The sequence below is a fragment of the Bos grunniens genome, chromosome 26, assembly GCF_055505025.1.
Source record: "Bos grunniens cultivar Pamir isolate PY7600 chromosome 26, Bosgru_T2T1.0, whole genome shotgun sequence".
In the NCBI taxonomy this organism is placed as follows: domain Eukaryota; kingdom Metazoa; phylum Chordata; class Mammalia; order Artiodactyla; family Bovidae; genus Bos; species Bos grunniens.
In genome coordinates, this window is record NC_141190.1 from 30,881,285 (window position 1) to 30,897,241 (window position 15,957).

At 40.0% G+C, this 15,957-nt stretch overlaps 1 protein-coding gene across 1 annotated transcript in view; it reads left to right on the forward strand.

Moving 5' to 3' along the window:
- The first annotated feature begins 3,443 nt into the window (after positions 1–3,443).
- The window catches only part of SMC3 (structural maintenance of chromosomes 3), a 37,867-nt gene continuing 25,353 nt past the window's right edge, over positions 3,444–15,957 (forward strand). The window contains exons 1-4 of the mRNA XM_086378978.1: positions 3,444–3,583; positions 4,561–4,636; positions 10,432–10,470; positions 12,026–12,093. Of these exons, the coding sequence (XP_086235104.1) occupies positions 3,569–3,583; positions 4,561–4,636; positions 10,432–10,470; positions 12,026–12,093 (198 nt within the window). The 5' untranslated portion in view covers positions 3,444–3,568. The remainder of the gene's footprint in view (positions 3,584–4,560; positions 4,637–10,431; positions 10,471–12,025; positions 12,094–15,957) is intronic.

Here is a 15,957-nt window from a genome sequence, read left to right on the forward strand (position 1 = left end):
CCTTGTTTGTTTCATATGGGCTGCACTGGATCCAAAAAACTCACCGCTGTGGTCACTTCCCTGGTCCATGCATGCACAATCATGACAGATACTCTTAACAATTGACAAATCCTGTAGGCAACTAGGGTAGGGGGTCCCCTGGAGGAAAAGAACCGGATATAGCTTTTGGACAGCAGACAAGCCATTTTAGTCCTAAACTACTTTGTGACCTAAGCCTGGCCACAATGCTTGCCCTTGAACAGGTCTTAGTAATAATGATCTTAAGGGAACGAAAGAACAAACTGTTAACACACAAGCAAAGTAACAATAGCAAAGACAATAAATCAGTTGTAAACCCTCAGTTCTGTTTCCACAGTGAAGATTAGCCTGAGGAAATCTCTTGAACTGTTTTGCAAAATGTCAATCCTCCTTGCAGTGCCCAGGGCTTCCCAGATGGTGCTATTCCTAAAGAATCCATTTGCCAATGCAGGAGACATAAGAGACATGGGTTCAATCCCTGGGTTGGGAAGACCCCCTGGAGGAGGGCATGGCAATCCACTCCAGTATTCCTGCCTGAAGAATCTCCATGGACAGAGGAGCCTGGAAGGCTACAGTTCACAGAGTTGCAACGAGTTGCATATGACTGAAGCAACTTAGCATGCATGCATGCAAAGCACTCAACCACCAGATCAACTGGAACCTAAGGGATGATGATGTTGACTTGTCCTTACCCTCATGACTTCAACCAACCAAAGCTTTGACTCTACTTTACCCTAATTCTATGCTGATTTCTCCCCTGCTCCAGCCTCTTAATGAATATGCATCCACCACCCAAACCCCTTCATGAACATACATATATATACCCTCAGCTTCAGTTCAGTAGCTCAGTTGTGTCCGACACTCTTTGTGACCCCATGGACTACAGCACACCAGGCTTCCCTGCCCATCACCAACTCCCAGAGCTTGCTCAAACTCATGTCCATCCAGTCAGTGATACCATCCTACCATCTCGTCCTCTGTCGTCCCCTTCTCATCCTGCCTTCAATCTTTCCCAGCATCAGGGGCTTTTCCAGTGATTCAGTTCTTCACATCAGGTGGCCAGAGTATTGGAGTTTCAGTTTCAGCATCAGTCCTTCCAATGAATATTCAGGACTGATTTCCTTTAGGATGGACTGGTTTGATCTTGCAGTCCAAGGGACTCTCAAGAGTCTTCTCCAACACCACAGTTCAATTTGTCATCACTCAGTCTTCTTTATGGTCCAACTCTCACATCCACATATGACTACTGGAAAAACCATAGCTTTGACTAGATGGACTTTTGTAGGCAAAGTAATGTCTCTGCTTTTTAAGGTACTGTCTAAATTTGTCATAGCTTTTTTTCCAAGGAGCAAGGGTCTTTTAATTTCATTTTAATTAAGCAGTGTTTTGGAGCCCAAGAAAATAAAGTCCATCACTGTTTCCATTGTTTTCCCATCTATTTGTCATGAAGTGATGAGACTAGATTCTATGATCTTCATTTTTTGCATGTTGAGTTTTAAGCCAGCCTTTTCACTCTCTTCTTCACCTTCATCAAGAAGCTCTTTGTTTCCTCTTCCCTCTCTGCCAAAAGGTGGTGTTATATCTGAGGTTATTGATATTTCTCCTGGCAATATTGACTTCAACTTGTCTTTCATCCAGCCCAGCATTTCTCATGATGTACTCTGCATATAAGTTAAATAAGCAGGGTGACAATATACAGCCTTGAGTACTCCTTTCCCAATTCTGAACCTGTCTGACTATGTAACCTTTCCATACTTGGGGTGGGTGGGTTGAGGGGTAGGGAGAGTGTGAGTGTCACAGTCCTTGAGGCACTAGCCTATTGTGTTCCCTCCTTGCCTGGCAAGTAATAAAGCCACTCTTTCTTCTCCTCCATAATTGTCTCCGTATTTCTGTTTGGCATTGGTGCACAAAGAGCCAAGATTTTGGCAACAGAGTGGGTAGCCATTTCCTTCTCCAGGGGATCTTCCCCACCCAGGGAACTGGGGACTTCTGCATTATAGGTGGTCTTCTGCATCACAAGTGGATTCTTTACTGCTGAGCCAACAGAGAGCCCTCATAATATAGTCTGGAGTCGTTAATTCTCTTTCACTGAGCAGATTATGATGCTGGTCCACTATACTGATATCAAGCTTCTCATACCTGAGAAGGAGGACCTGACAGGTATACTCTGGAGACCCTCTGGAAGGGATCCAGAATCCACTATTGTGGCATAAACATTATTTTGGGCAGAAAGTATATGAGTTTCTGAAATCTCTTATCTGCCTCTCAAAAGAGCTCAAAATAACACACTTGCCATAAATCCTCTCCCTGGGAACACACGGGGAAGTCTGACTCATCACTGAAGTAATACTCAGTCACAAAAACTATCGACTTCCATCTCTTCTCCTAAGGGCTGGTTTGACTTTGCTAAAAGTCGTATGTTTTCCCTGAAGTGCTCTTTCTCTCTCCCTTGCCCCCTTCTAATAAGTCCTTTGTTTTCCCTGAAGTGTCCCTGTCCTCTTCATCTATTAAAAAGGTACATAAAGTCTTCTTCAGCACCAAGAGGCGTTGACAGGGATGAAGTTAGACATTTGAAATAGTTCAATGCAGAAATAATCAGGGCTAGAACTGCCCGCCGTAGCGGGACAGGTGGCGAGGACCGACCAACTAGAGTGACTGCTGAGTGGCAGGTAATTTTACAGAGGCCCAGAGATCCGAGTTTTTCTCCTGCGATTGATGCAGATCAGATACACCAGGGTTGCCACTAGCACCTGCAAGCTTTTAGGCTGTTAGGAAAAAGCGGGGGGGGGGGGGAGTGGTTTTAATCTTAACTAAATCTTTGCGTTGCAGTCGTCCAATCTGCCTAAATTTATAGCAATTAGCAGAATATTAATAACTATGACATTATTAAAAATAATTTTCTAGCGTCAAGTCCATTTGGGGCTGTCCTGAGAGTGGGGAGTCCAGAGCCAGCGGGGGCCATTCTAAACTTATACAAGTGAGAGAATAATAGAGGACCAGGGATTCTGCCCACCGAATTTCTCCCCCGGTCGTGTACTCTACAGGTCCCCAGCTCGGTATTTCCAAACAGCGCGAGACCACGGGGCCGTCAACTCTCACAGCCACTGGCGCTTGGACACCCTCTCTCAGCTTTGGCGCCGAACCTTTCGCCACCTTGTGGCCGCAACCATTGGCTGCGCGCTCGGAGGGAATACAGGTCAATCTCACGACCAAGGCTTTTCCGAATGAAGTTTCCGACTAATTCTCAGGGAAAACTCATTTAAAAATTGAGGAGTCACATGAAATTCAGCTGAAGACATTGTAGAAGGCCCTTTTGCCAAAAAGACAGAGCAGATCTGACTCTGATTCCCCCCACGCTCCGAGGGAAGTTGCGAGGGTGGTTCCGTCCGAGGCGGGGACTCCGCCTCCATGGGCACCGCCATTTTGTTTGGCGAGAGGGGTGCAAGCGGCGCTTTGGGGGGGAGGGGTGTCTTAGGCGCCTCACCTAACCCCGCTGCCGAGTTGTTGCTTCTGGCGGGGAGCCTTTCTCCCTGGCTAGGGACGCGGAACCATGTACATAAAGCAGGTGAGGCCTGTGCGTCCCTCCCGCCCGTCAGGGGCTCGTGAGGACAGCTCCTGTCGGAGGTGTTGCTTCTTGCAGGGTGGCGCGGGGCTGGACACGGACTGTGGGGGAGGGGTGCAGCTCGGGGCGCCCCTTTGCAGCCCGAGCCTCTCCGCAGGCCGCTTGCCTGAGGGAAGCGGGCTCTAGCGGAGAGAGCTGGAGGGGCTGGCGAAGTGGGCCTTTTGGAGGGAACGGGCCTTCCCGGGTGGCCGAGAAGCAGCTTGGCCCTGCGGGGCTGGCCAGCCCCCTCGCGAGCCTTTTGCGTGGCGTATGTGAAGAGAGGGTGTCCCCGGCCTCGGAACGCCTGTGGGGTCCAAGCTGGGGCGTCAGCTTAGCCGGGGGCCTCGCTCCTCCCCGAGTTACCGGAGACGTGAAAGGGTCCCTCCTTCCTGCAGAATGTGTAGCGCCTCCTCATTCCGTTGTTTACTTTCTGTCAAAATGGTCTTCCCGCGCTGGAGGCCACCCCGAAAATGAGCCCATTCACACTCCTTAAGAGAAGTGTCTCGGCTGGATGTGTTAGACTCTGAGCAGTCCTGTCCTGGATGGGCGGCTCTTTTTTGGCCAGAGTGTGACTGAAAGGGGCGCCCAGGCCCGCTGAGCCCCGCTGCATACGTGATAGACTTTTATCCGGCCCTGTGATGGTTAGTGTTCCAGCCAACCTTAGACAGTGTATTTGATTTTGAGTGCTCCCCAACAGGTTACTAATTATAACTTCTCATAAGCAACACTGGCAGTGGTTACTGATATACGGGCAGTTTTAAGAATATTTTTAAATCATTTTCCAAGATAAATTTTTCTTCTCTGACGTGGAAATATTTCTGTTTGGCATTAAACGGGAAACCATAAAGGGAAGGAGGGCAAAAGGAAAATATTAGCTTAGAAGTTAGTTCTTTTGGGGTGTGTTATTTCTTTCTGAAAAATATCTCTCTTCTCTTTGTTAGGTTATTATCCAGGGTTTTCGAAGTTATAGAGATCAAACAATTGTAGACCCGTTCAGTTCAAAACATAATGTTATTGGTAAGTGTTCATGTTTTATGCTGTCAGTTTTCTGTCTACATAGTCGTTTAAATTTGCCTATATTAGGCTTAAGGAGACAGGAATTGTCTTGAATATTACGTAAATTTATATGCTTTTTTTTTTCTGTATGAATACTTTTATCTGCACTAATGAAATTGTTTCCTTTTTACGTTTAAAAATACTTGAATAAGACAAAGTATTCATTTTTATTTGGTAGCCTTGTGTGTATGTGTTTTAATAGATTTAAGTTTATAGTGAATGGCACTAAATTTAGCATTTCAGCTATTCTTGGTATGTCATTTCCTACTTTAAAAATGGTCACTATTGCCTTATTTCAAAGATGACCATTCTTTATTCACAATTAGGTTATTCTAAGATTTTTTTTTTTCCTATTATAATGTCCAGGGACAGACCATGCAACTTGGTGGGAAAAGCATAAACTTTGGATCATGGCAGAATGGGATTCAAATCCCAATTATGCTGTGTATTCTTCAGACTTCCTGATGCTTCAGTTTTCTCCCTTGTAAAGTGGAAATAATGATACATGTTTCTTAGGGCTGTTGGAAAGATTAAATGAGAAAGCAATTATGTGAGGATGAGGGGGCGAATGGTGATTGTCCTTCAATATAATAGTTAATATATAGGTTCTACAGATGATAGTGATAACAGACAGCAAGTGTTTTCTGACCATCTGCTGAGTTTTTAAAGAATAGATGAAATGAGTGCTTCTAGACACCAGAAAAGTATAGAATCGCTATCAACATAGATTTCAGCTATACAGTGTCCTAGTTGGCTTGGTCTGCCACAACAAAATATCATAGACTAGATGGCTTAAACAACAGGGATTCATTTTTTCACTGCTCTGGAGAACCTTTGTTTGAACCTCTCCCTCTTGAAAGAGCAATAGTCCTACCATAAAGGCGTCACTCCTAACCTCATGTAAATTACCTCCCAAAGACCCCCTTATCTCCAAAAAGCTTCACATAGTGGAGTTCGGGCTTTAACATATGAATTGGGGGTCAGGGAGAGTATGCACCATGGAGTCCATAGCTTGAGGTGAGGTAAGATTCATACTGTCAACTAAAAAAAATGCACGAATTGGTAATTAAGTTTTATTTGGGGCAAAATGAGGACTGCAGCCCAGGAGACAAGCACCTCAGATAACTCTGAGAGATTGCTCCAAAGAGGCAGTGGGGGAAGGTCAGTCTCTTAAGATTTTGGTGAAGGGGAAGTTCAGTACATTCAAGCCCTTTGGTGGTTATTCAGTCGCTAAGTTGTGTCTAACTCTTTGTAACCCCATGGAGTGCAGCATGCCAGCCTTCCCTTGACCTTCACCATCTCCGGGAGTTTGCTCCAACTCATGTCCATCGAGTTGGTGAGGCGATCGAACCATCTCATCTCTGTCACCCCCTTCTCCTCCCTTCAATCTTTCCCGGCATCAGGGTCTTTTCTTATAAGTTGGCCGTTCTCATCAGGTGGCCAAAGTATTGGAGCTTCAACTTCAACATCAGTCCTTACAGTGAATATTCAGGATTGATTTTCTTTAGGATTCACTGGTTTGATCTCCTTGCAGTATAAGGGACTCTCAAGAGTCTTCTCCAACACCACAGTTACTCTTTGGCGCTCAGCCTTCTTTATGGTCCAACTCTCACATCCATACACATACTGGAAAAACCATAGCTTTGACTAGGCAGACCTTTGTAGTCAAAGTAATGTCTGCTTTTTAATATTCTGTCTAGGTTGGTCATAGCTTTTCTTCCAAGAAGCAAGCATCTTTTAATTTCATGGCTGCAGTCACCATCTGCAGTGATTTTGGAGCCCCCAAAAATAAAGTCTGTCACTGTTTCCATTGTTTCCCCATCTATTTGCCATGAAAAGATGGGACTGGATGCCATGGTCATCATTTTTTGAATGTTGAATATTAAGCCAGCTTTTTCACTCTCCTCTTTATTTTCAGCAAGAGGCTCTTCAGTTCCTCTTTACTTTGTGCCATAAGGGTGGTATCATTTGCATATCTGAGGTTATTGGTATTTCTCCCAGCAATCTTGATTCCAGCCTGTGCTTCATCCAGCCCAGCATTTCTCATGATGTGCTCTGCATATAAATTAAATAAGCAGGGTAAAAATATACAGCCTTGACACACTTCTTTCCCTATTTTGAACCAGTCCATTGTTCCATGTTGAGTTCTAACTGTTCTAACAGGTTTCTCTGGAGGCAGGTAAGGTGGTCTGGTATTCTCATCTCTTGAAGAATTTTCCAGTTTGTTGTGATCCACACAGTCAAAGGCTTTAGCGTAGTCAGTGAAGCAGAGGTGGGTACTTTTCTGGAACTCTCTTGCTTTTCTTTGATCCAGTGGATGTTGGCAATTTGATCTCTGGTTCCTCTGCCTTTTCTAAATCCAGCTTGAATATCTGGGAGTTCTCTTAAGGAGAACTGAAGCCTCGCTTGTAGAATTTTGAACATTACTTCGCAAGTGCTTACTTGACACAAAGTTTTCTGCTAGTCAAGAGGAGAGAATGTCATCATGAAGGGATTTAGTTATTTTCTAGATCTGAAGAGATGCAGGGATTGGGATCGTGAAATCAGTTCCCGAAAATATCTATCTGAAGACCTGTTGCACCAGTTTCCCTGGTGGGAAAGTGAGAGAGCCCAGTGTCTGACTCTCCGCCCTGAATTCAGCTCAGGGGGTGTTGAAGGCCAGCAGCTGCAGCAGCACAGGGTTCAATCTCTGCAAAGGCAAATGGCAAATGCCCTTGTTGTTCTGTTGCTGGCAAATGCTCTTGGCAAGTGCCAGTTTAGTTGACAATACAGAAATAAGGGTGAACAGTGAATACTAATGTTCCCAGAGAAACTTTTGAGAATCATATTTTATTTTGAAATAATAAAATTTAAAAATTGAGGGCACGAAAAAGCCTGTCCTTGAAACAGCAGTTGCAGCTTTGTAGTTGGTAATAAAAACATACTTTTCCTTCTACCTTAACCTACTGAAAAATCATTAGTGTGCTATAAGAATAGATTGATTGTACTAGAGTTCTACTTACATTTTGATTATAAGTGTCTTTTGATTTTCATCAATCAGAAAATCTTTAGAAATGGAGAAAAGTGAATAATTACTAGATTTAGATTATTTCCTTAACTCATAAATTAAAAGTGGTTAAATATCTTAATATCAGTTTTATACAGTTATAGTTTCTCTTTGGTATCTTGGATGCGACTAAAACTTGTTATCAAATCTTAGTGTTTTTGCATATAACCTAAGCATATCCCTAGATTACTTGTAATACAGTGTAAATGCTATGTAAATAGCTGTAAATACAGTGTACATCATGTGTAAATAGTTGCCAGCTTGTGGCAAATTCTGGTTTGTTTTTGGAACTTTCTGAAAACCCCCAGTCTGTGGTTGATTAAATCCTTGGGTTTGGAACCCAGCGATTTGAGATTTGGAGGACTGACTAATTTTATCCCCGGTGGTTTAGAGGGTAAAGCGTCTGCCTGCAATGCGGGCGACCTGGCTTCGATCCCTGGGTGGGGAAGATCCCCTGAAGAAGGAAATGGCAACCCACTCCAGTACTCTTGCCTGGAAAATCCCATGGACAGGGGAGTCTGGTCGGCTACAGTCCATGGGGTCACAGAGAGTCGGATACGACTGAGCGATGACAGTTGTTTGGTTGGTGGTTTGTTCTTAACATTTCAATCGTTTTGGTTTTGTAAGATGATGGCCATCATTACCTAAAATGATTAAATTATATTTGTAGGGCCTCTTACCAGGTAGCTGTTTTACTACTTTGGTTGCAACATTAGGATTGTTAATAGTCACAGTTACAAAGGAAATTATCTAAATGTTCTTTTGTTTAACTGAAAAAAAATGATATTGTTTAATGTATTTTAAAAACGAGTCTGGACTTCTGGCAGTCCAGTGGTTAAGACTTCACCTTCCAGTACACAAGGTGCAGGTTCAATCCCTGGTCCAGGAGCAAAGATCCCACATGCCTCATAGCCACAAAAGCCTAAAGCAGAAATCATATTGTAACAAATTTAAAGAAGACTTTAAAAACAGTCCGCATCAAAAAAAAATCTTAAAAAATAAAAACAAGTCTGTTAATCATGTAAGAAAGACCAAAAGTAATGTACACTGAGATTGATCCTAAACATATCTTTTGAAAGCATATCACTTTGTTTAATGATTTTCGACCCTTAGAAAAATAATGATTTGAAGGCGGGGAGAAACCTCGTGTGATGATACTTGTTTGATGTTTAAATGTAATAACCATAAACCTTTTTAAGGTTATCTTTTTCCCTATCCTTCTAACAAAAGAAATATATGTGACTTTGTAAAACATAAAGAGCATAGAAGCTAAAAGGAAAAAAAATTAAACTATCCCTCTACCCAGAGATAGCTATTCTTCCTGTTAATGATCTATGCTTGTGTTAGTCCTGCTTTCCTGGAAAACAGAGCCCCAAGCCTGCTTAGCTGCTAGGGCCTTAATGGGAGAATGCAGTCTGAGGGCAAGAGTGAGGGGAGAAGTGGTCATACCTTTACAAAGAATATATATCTGGTTTGTGGTTGCATTGGATCACGTCCAGACAGATTTTGTGAAACCATCTTATATAATCACAGTATAGTTATCAATGTCAGTAAATTTAGCATCAGTACAGTAATCTTTTATTTTTATTTTCTAGTTATGTTGACTGACCCAGTCAACTGATAAATAATGTGGAGAGATTTGGGGACCTTGCAAATACTGTGTTCCTTATCAAAATTCCCCCTTAGATTTAGTATTCATCAATAATTCTTGCCTTTATTCTGGTAGTTACAGGACGATGATACTCTATTTCCAGCACTCCTCTCACATTTACCCTTTGTTATTTTACTGGAATCAAGCATCCTTTCTCCTTAGCTGTTTGTTTATCTTTTTATTTTCAGTATGGACTCATGAATTATTCTCCTCCACTTCCACCCAAGCCCTAATTTATAATTCATCTAATTATTTTGGTGCTCAAATTGTCCTAGGTTTCCCTAGTAGAAGACCCCCTTTAAGTTGGCCTGTGTCTGTTATATGCCTTTTTTTTTTTTTAAGCACTTCATTATTTTCCGATCTCTTTAGAATTTACTTTGGATTAAAGATAATGACTTTGGGGCTAAATGTTCAGGATATTGGTCAAGATTGAGAGAGAGTGACATAGTTATTCATGACTATTAACAATGAAAATTCTGCTGAACAGAAAAGTTCAAGTAAATTCATTATATCTGATGCATTTGATTTTCTTTTATGTATAGAATTGCTTATTTCTGAATTCAGGTAGTAAAACAAGTGCCTTATAGTTGTCTGTATTTTTGTGATTCTGAGAGGCTATACTTGATGTATAGGGCTGATCAGAAAACTGTTTTAACATGGAAATGGTTTGAGAATTTTTAATGACTTTAAGTATTTTAAAATTTTAGCATGTGAATCTTTAAATTGTTAGAAGTATTATATACAATTAAAATAGAATTACATGTGCATTGTAATGAAGACCAGGTAGTATGTTTAGTTATTCCTGTTAATTTTAAACTATTGAGAAAGAGCAAAAAAGTAAACAATGAAACACATTTCTTTACGAAAAAAACTGAAGACGATACAAAAACTGTACCCATTTGGTAATTAAAGCTGTTTTATTATTTGCTGTTCACTGTTCTGTTGTATTTAAGTTTTAAGATGTTTTGTTAGAAAATAGGATTTTATATCTTTGAATACTTTCAGTTTAAAATTTTACTGTTTTTTATACAAAATAACATACTTTTTAAAATTTTACAGTGGGCAGAAATGGATCTGGAAAAAGTAACTTTTTTTATGGTAGGTATTGTATTTTGAATTCTAAATATAATAAGACCTAGGTATCTTAAGGTAGTTTATCTGAGGTTATGTCTGCATGAAATAGAAGAAATACTTCTTCAAACACAATTGAAATTTAATGTAGAGGGTTTAGAGTGTAAGAATCTGAGCTCTACGCTAGTGGCTAATTAGCCATGTGAGATTATGCAAAACAGCTTCTCAAAGTAGTCTTTTACTTTAAAAACAGGTATTTACCCTGCCTACCTTAGATGAGTTGTGAGAATCAAATGAGATTATATGTATAGGAGTGCTTTCTAAACTTCAGTGCCATATATAAATGTTGTAAATGCAGAGAGAGAGAGAATATAAGTGCAGTAGAATAGTTAACATTGTTATGGGAAATAGCTTATCTGTTTCATCTAAATCAATTATTTTAATAAAAGATGGAGAAGTATAAAAAACTGTATAGACTCAACAAAGACAGTTGTCAGAAGGTAGTAAATAGAGCTTTGAAAACTAGCTCTAAAGATAAAATGCATTTAAGAATAGTAATGCCTGTGTTAAATTCTTTGCTGAGGAAAAATATTTTAACAGGTTTGGACTATATAAGGAGTAGGTTGAAGAATTTTTGAACGTCTTAGTTGAGTGGTACTTGAGGAAAAGGGAGCATTAGTAATAGCAGAGGTTCTGTCCCTTCTCTGCTCACAGTTCTAAAGGGAACTCTGTATCCCATCAGTAGTTGTAATTTGGGGATGATAAGAAGAGTAGGATTGGAGTGGAAGTAATAATCTCATAATCTCTCAGTTCAGTCGCTCAGTCATGTCCGACTCCCTGCGACCCCATGAATCGCAGCACAGGAGTTTGAATTTGTCCCCTCCAAGGTGATTATAAAAGAAAACCAATCCCCACCATCACCCCCAGCATACACATTCATATACACAGACTCACTCTTTTAGAGTGTCAAAAGTCTCTTGGGTGGACTGGGAATACAAAAGTTGAGTAAAGAGTTACATTTCTAGGAGAGGGTTGTCCAGTTAGGCATTCTGAGGAAGTGGCATGAATGACACCTTATTTATAGAAGATAAAGGGCATGTAAGTACTGCAGCAGAGAGTAGAAATCTGAAGTGTTTCCCAGTATTTCCTACTTAGTTTTGTTTCTTTTGACAAAGTATCCAATCAGCGATATTATAGGAATATATCCTATTTTGTTAAATATTTTAATTTATATCATTTATATGTAGTGGATAAAAGCAAATATAGCATGAATCCTGAACGTGTATACTTTGATCAAGTTACACCTTAGTTCTACTTGCCTTTTTTTGTATTTCAGTGTTTTCATTTTATTTTCTTACCTTAAATGTTTTAGTGAAAGCTTGTTAATATTTTTCTAATATCATCATTTAGTAGGTGATTAATCTGTACAGGCAAATTTTCTGCATTCCTTTTGTCTATATGAAACAGTTAATCTGTATTGTTCATTACCTGATAGATACACTGTTCTCTGAAGGTATGGGAGATTATAACTAAAGCATAAATCTTTTTTAGATTGTACTAATAGTTATTTTTATGTTTCTAGCAATTCAGTTTGTTCTCAGTGATGAGTTTAGTCATCTTCGTCCGGAACAGCGATTGGCTTTGTTACATGTGAGTGAGACTGCTTTAAAACATTACCAGTTTTAAGTACTTCTAAAAATACATTGTCAGTTCTGCCAAACAAAATTATTTTTTCAAGTTTCAGATCTTTTGTGAACATGACACAATATGTTTCTTATGTATATTGTTCTGCTGTGAAATTTAGTGTACTATATTAATGCAGGATAAAGGCTTAATTTTTATATAATGGTTAAAAAAATTGTAGGAGTTCCCTATGGATGGATATATCTTCCATATAAATATAAATTCTTTATTTAAAGAGTATGGCCTGGTAAGGGTCTGGAATCTGGTTTGCTGAGGAGAAAAACGAGTTAGGTTGGGGATTAAAACTTTGAGACTCAGAATCAAGTTAATATGGAGCCACAGAAAAGCAACCATTACAAACTTAAGCACATAAAATTATTTTTAGCCATATTTGTACTTAAATGGGAACATTATTTTCCAATAAGAAAGTGTGTTTATAGTAATGAAAACTGTTAGAATGTTTTCATTAAATTATAAATAGTAAATACTTTTAGGGTAAGAAAGTATAAAAGTCTATGATAAAATGGTGTACCTTATCTGTCTTATTTAAATATAGCTTATAATTACTTTTAAGACCAGAAAGCAAGATTCTTCAGTGTATCTACACAGTATCTCTAGACTTAAAGTTCTTTTCTAACCATCATCCCCAACCCCCCACTATCCCTGCCCACTCTTTTTTTTTTTCCGGTTGTGCCATGTGGCTTGCGGGATTTTAATTCCTCAACCAGGGATTGAACCAAGGCCATGGTAGTGAAAGCACCCAGTCCTAACCACTGGACTGGCAAGGAATTCCTTCCTCCCACTCTTAAATTTTAATTTTAATTTTTTTTTATTTGAATTTTCAGTCTGGTAATCAGGATTGATTCCCTATAAGCAAGTCTCTGTTTAGGTTTCTCAGATTAGCATTAAAAGAATAGTTTCTTTAGGTGTTATTCTTTATTGTATTGAACTACTTCATAACTGTTCACAGCCTAGAAATTATCTGGGCATGGTAAGTAGCTGGGTCACAAATTGATCAAAATGTGACGTGTTAAATGTATATGTTTTCATAGCAGATTTAAAATTATACAGAATATCTCAAATGTTTAAAAAGACAGTTCCAGTAATTATATGCTTCATTAGGGTTCCTTTCTAACATTAAGATGAATCTATAAGGGAAAAGCCTCAAAGTTTTATGTATTAGCAAATAGGTAAAATTGGGTGGCTATGGGGTCTTTTGCTCAAATGAAGTGGTATGTAGAATAAAGCCTATGTACATCTAACTTTGACATCTTTTGCATAGTTCTCATTTTTTAAATTCACAGTCAAAGTCTATTTGGAGGAGAAAAAAAAAGCTCTGTGGTTGAGTATTGTTATCCTAATCCGGTGTCTGCTGCTTTGGCAAGAGGATTTTCTCAGTACAGTTCAGTCGCTCAGTCGTGTCCAACTCTTTGCAACCACATGGAATGCAGCACGCCAGGCTTCCCTGTCCATCATCAACTCCTGGAACTTGCTCAAACTCAAGTCCATCGAGATCGTGATGCCGCCCAACCATCTCATCCTCTGTCGTCCCCTTCTCCTGCTTTCAATCTTGCCCAGCATCAGGGTCTTTTCTTAAGAGTCAGTTGTTCACATCAGGTGGCCAGAGTATTGGAGCTTCAGCTTTAGTATCAGTCCTTCCAATGAATATTCAGGACTCATTTCTTTTAGGATTGACTGGTTTGATATCCTTGCAGTCCAAGGGACTCTTGAGAGTCTTCCTCCAACCCCGCAGTTCAAAAGCATCAATTCTTCAGTGCTCAGCTTTCTTTATAGTCCAACTCTCACATCCATACATGACTACTGGAAAAACCATAGCTTTGACTAGATGGACCTTTGTTAGCAAAGTAATGTCTCTGCTTTTTAATATGCTGTTTAGATTAGTCACAGTGTTTCTTCCAAGGAGCAGCGTCTTTTAATTTCATGGCTGCAGTCACCATCTGCAGTGATTTTGGAGCCCAAGAAAATAAAATCTGTCACTGTTTCCATTATTTCCCCATCTATTTGCTATGATATGATGGGACCGGATGCCATGATCTTCGTTTTTTGACTGTTGACCTTTAAGCCAACTTTTTCACTCTCCTCTTTCACTTTCATCAAGAGGCTTTAGTTCTTCTTTGCTTTCTGCCATAAGGGTGGTGTTTTCACATATCTGAGGTTATTGATATTTCTCCCAGCAATCTTGATTCCAGCTTGTGCTTCATCCAGTCTGTCATTTTGCATGATGTACTCTGCACGTAAGTTAAATAAGCAGAGTGACAATATACAGCCTTGACTTTCCCGATTTGGAACCAATCTGTTGTTCCATGTCCAGTTCTAACTGTTGCTTCTGACATGCATACAGATTCCTCAGGAGGCAGGTCAGGTGGTCTGTTATTTCCCATCTCTTTAAGAATTTTCCACAGTTTGTTGTGATCCATGTAGTCAAAGGCTTTGGCGTAATGAATAAAGCAGAGGTAGGTGTTTTTCTGGAGCTCTCTTGCTTTTTCTATGATCCAGTGGACTTTGGCAGTATGATCTCTGATTCCTCTGCCTTTTCTAAATCCAGCTTGAATATCTGGAAGTTCATGGTTCACATACTGTTGAAGCCTCGCTTGGAGAATTATGAGCATTACTTTGCTAGCATGTGAGATGAGTGCAGTTGTGCAGTAGTTTGAATATTCTTTGCCATTGCCTTTTTTTGGGATTAAATGAAAACTGACCTTTTCTAGTCCTGTGGCCACTGCTGAGTTTTCCAAATTTGCTGGCATATCCAGTGCAACACTTTCACAGCATCATCTTTTAGGATTCGAAATAGCTCAGCTGGAATTCTGTCACCTCCACTAGCTTTGTTCATAGTGATGCTTCCTAAGGCCCACTTGAGTTCGCACTCCAGGATGTCTGGCTCTCGGTAGGTGATCACACCATCGTGGTTATCTGGATCGTGAAAATCTTTTTTGTATAGTTCTTTTGTGTATTCTTGCCACCTCTTAATATCCTCTGCTTCTGTTAGATCCATACCATTTCTGTCCTTTATTGTGCCCATCTTTGCATGAAAAGTTCCCTTGGTATCTCTAATTTTCTTGAAGAGTTCTCTAGTCTTTCCCATTCTATTGTTTTCCTCTATTTCTTTGCATTGATCACTTAGGAAGACTTTCTTACCTCCTTGCTATTCTTTAGAACCCTGCATTCAGATGGGTATATCTTTCCTTTTCTCCTTTGCCTTTTGCTTCTCGTCTTTTCACAGCTATTTGTAAGGCCTCCTCAGACAACCATTTTGCCTTTTTGTATTTCTTCTTCTTGGGGATGGTCTTGATCATTGCCTCCTATACAATGTCATGAACCTCCATCCATAGTTCTTAAGACACTCTGTCTATCAAATCTGATCCCTTGAATCTATTTGTCACTTCCACTGTATAATCATAAGGGATTTGATGTAGGTCAGACCTGGATGGTCTGGTGGTTTTCCCTACTTTAGTCAATTTAAGTCTGAATTTTTAATAAGGAGTTATGATCTGAGCCATGGTCAGCTCCCAGTCTTGTTTTTGCTGACTGTATAGAGCTTCTCCATCTTCTGTTAAAAAAATATAATCCATCTGATTTCTATATTGACCATCTGATGATGTCCATGTGTAGAGTCTTGTGTTATTGGAAAAGAGTGTTTGCTATGACCAGTGTGTTCTCTTAGCAAAACTCTGTTAGCCTTTGCCCAGCTTCATTTTGTACTCCCAAGGCCAAACTTGTCTGTTACTTTAGGTATCTCCTGACTTCTTTCTTTTGCATTCCAGACTCCCATAATGAAAAGGACCTCATTTTTTGGGTATTAGTTCTAGA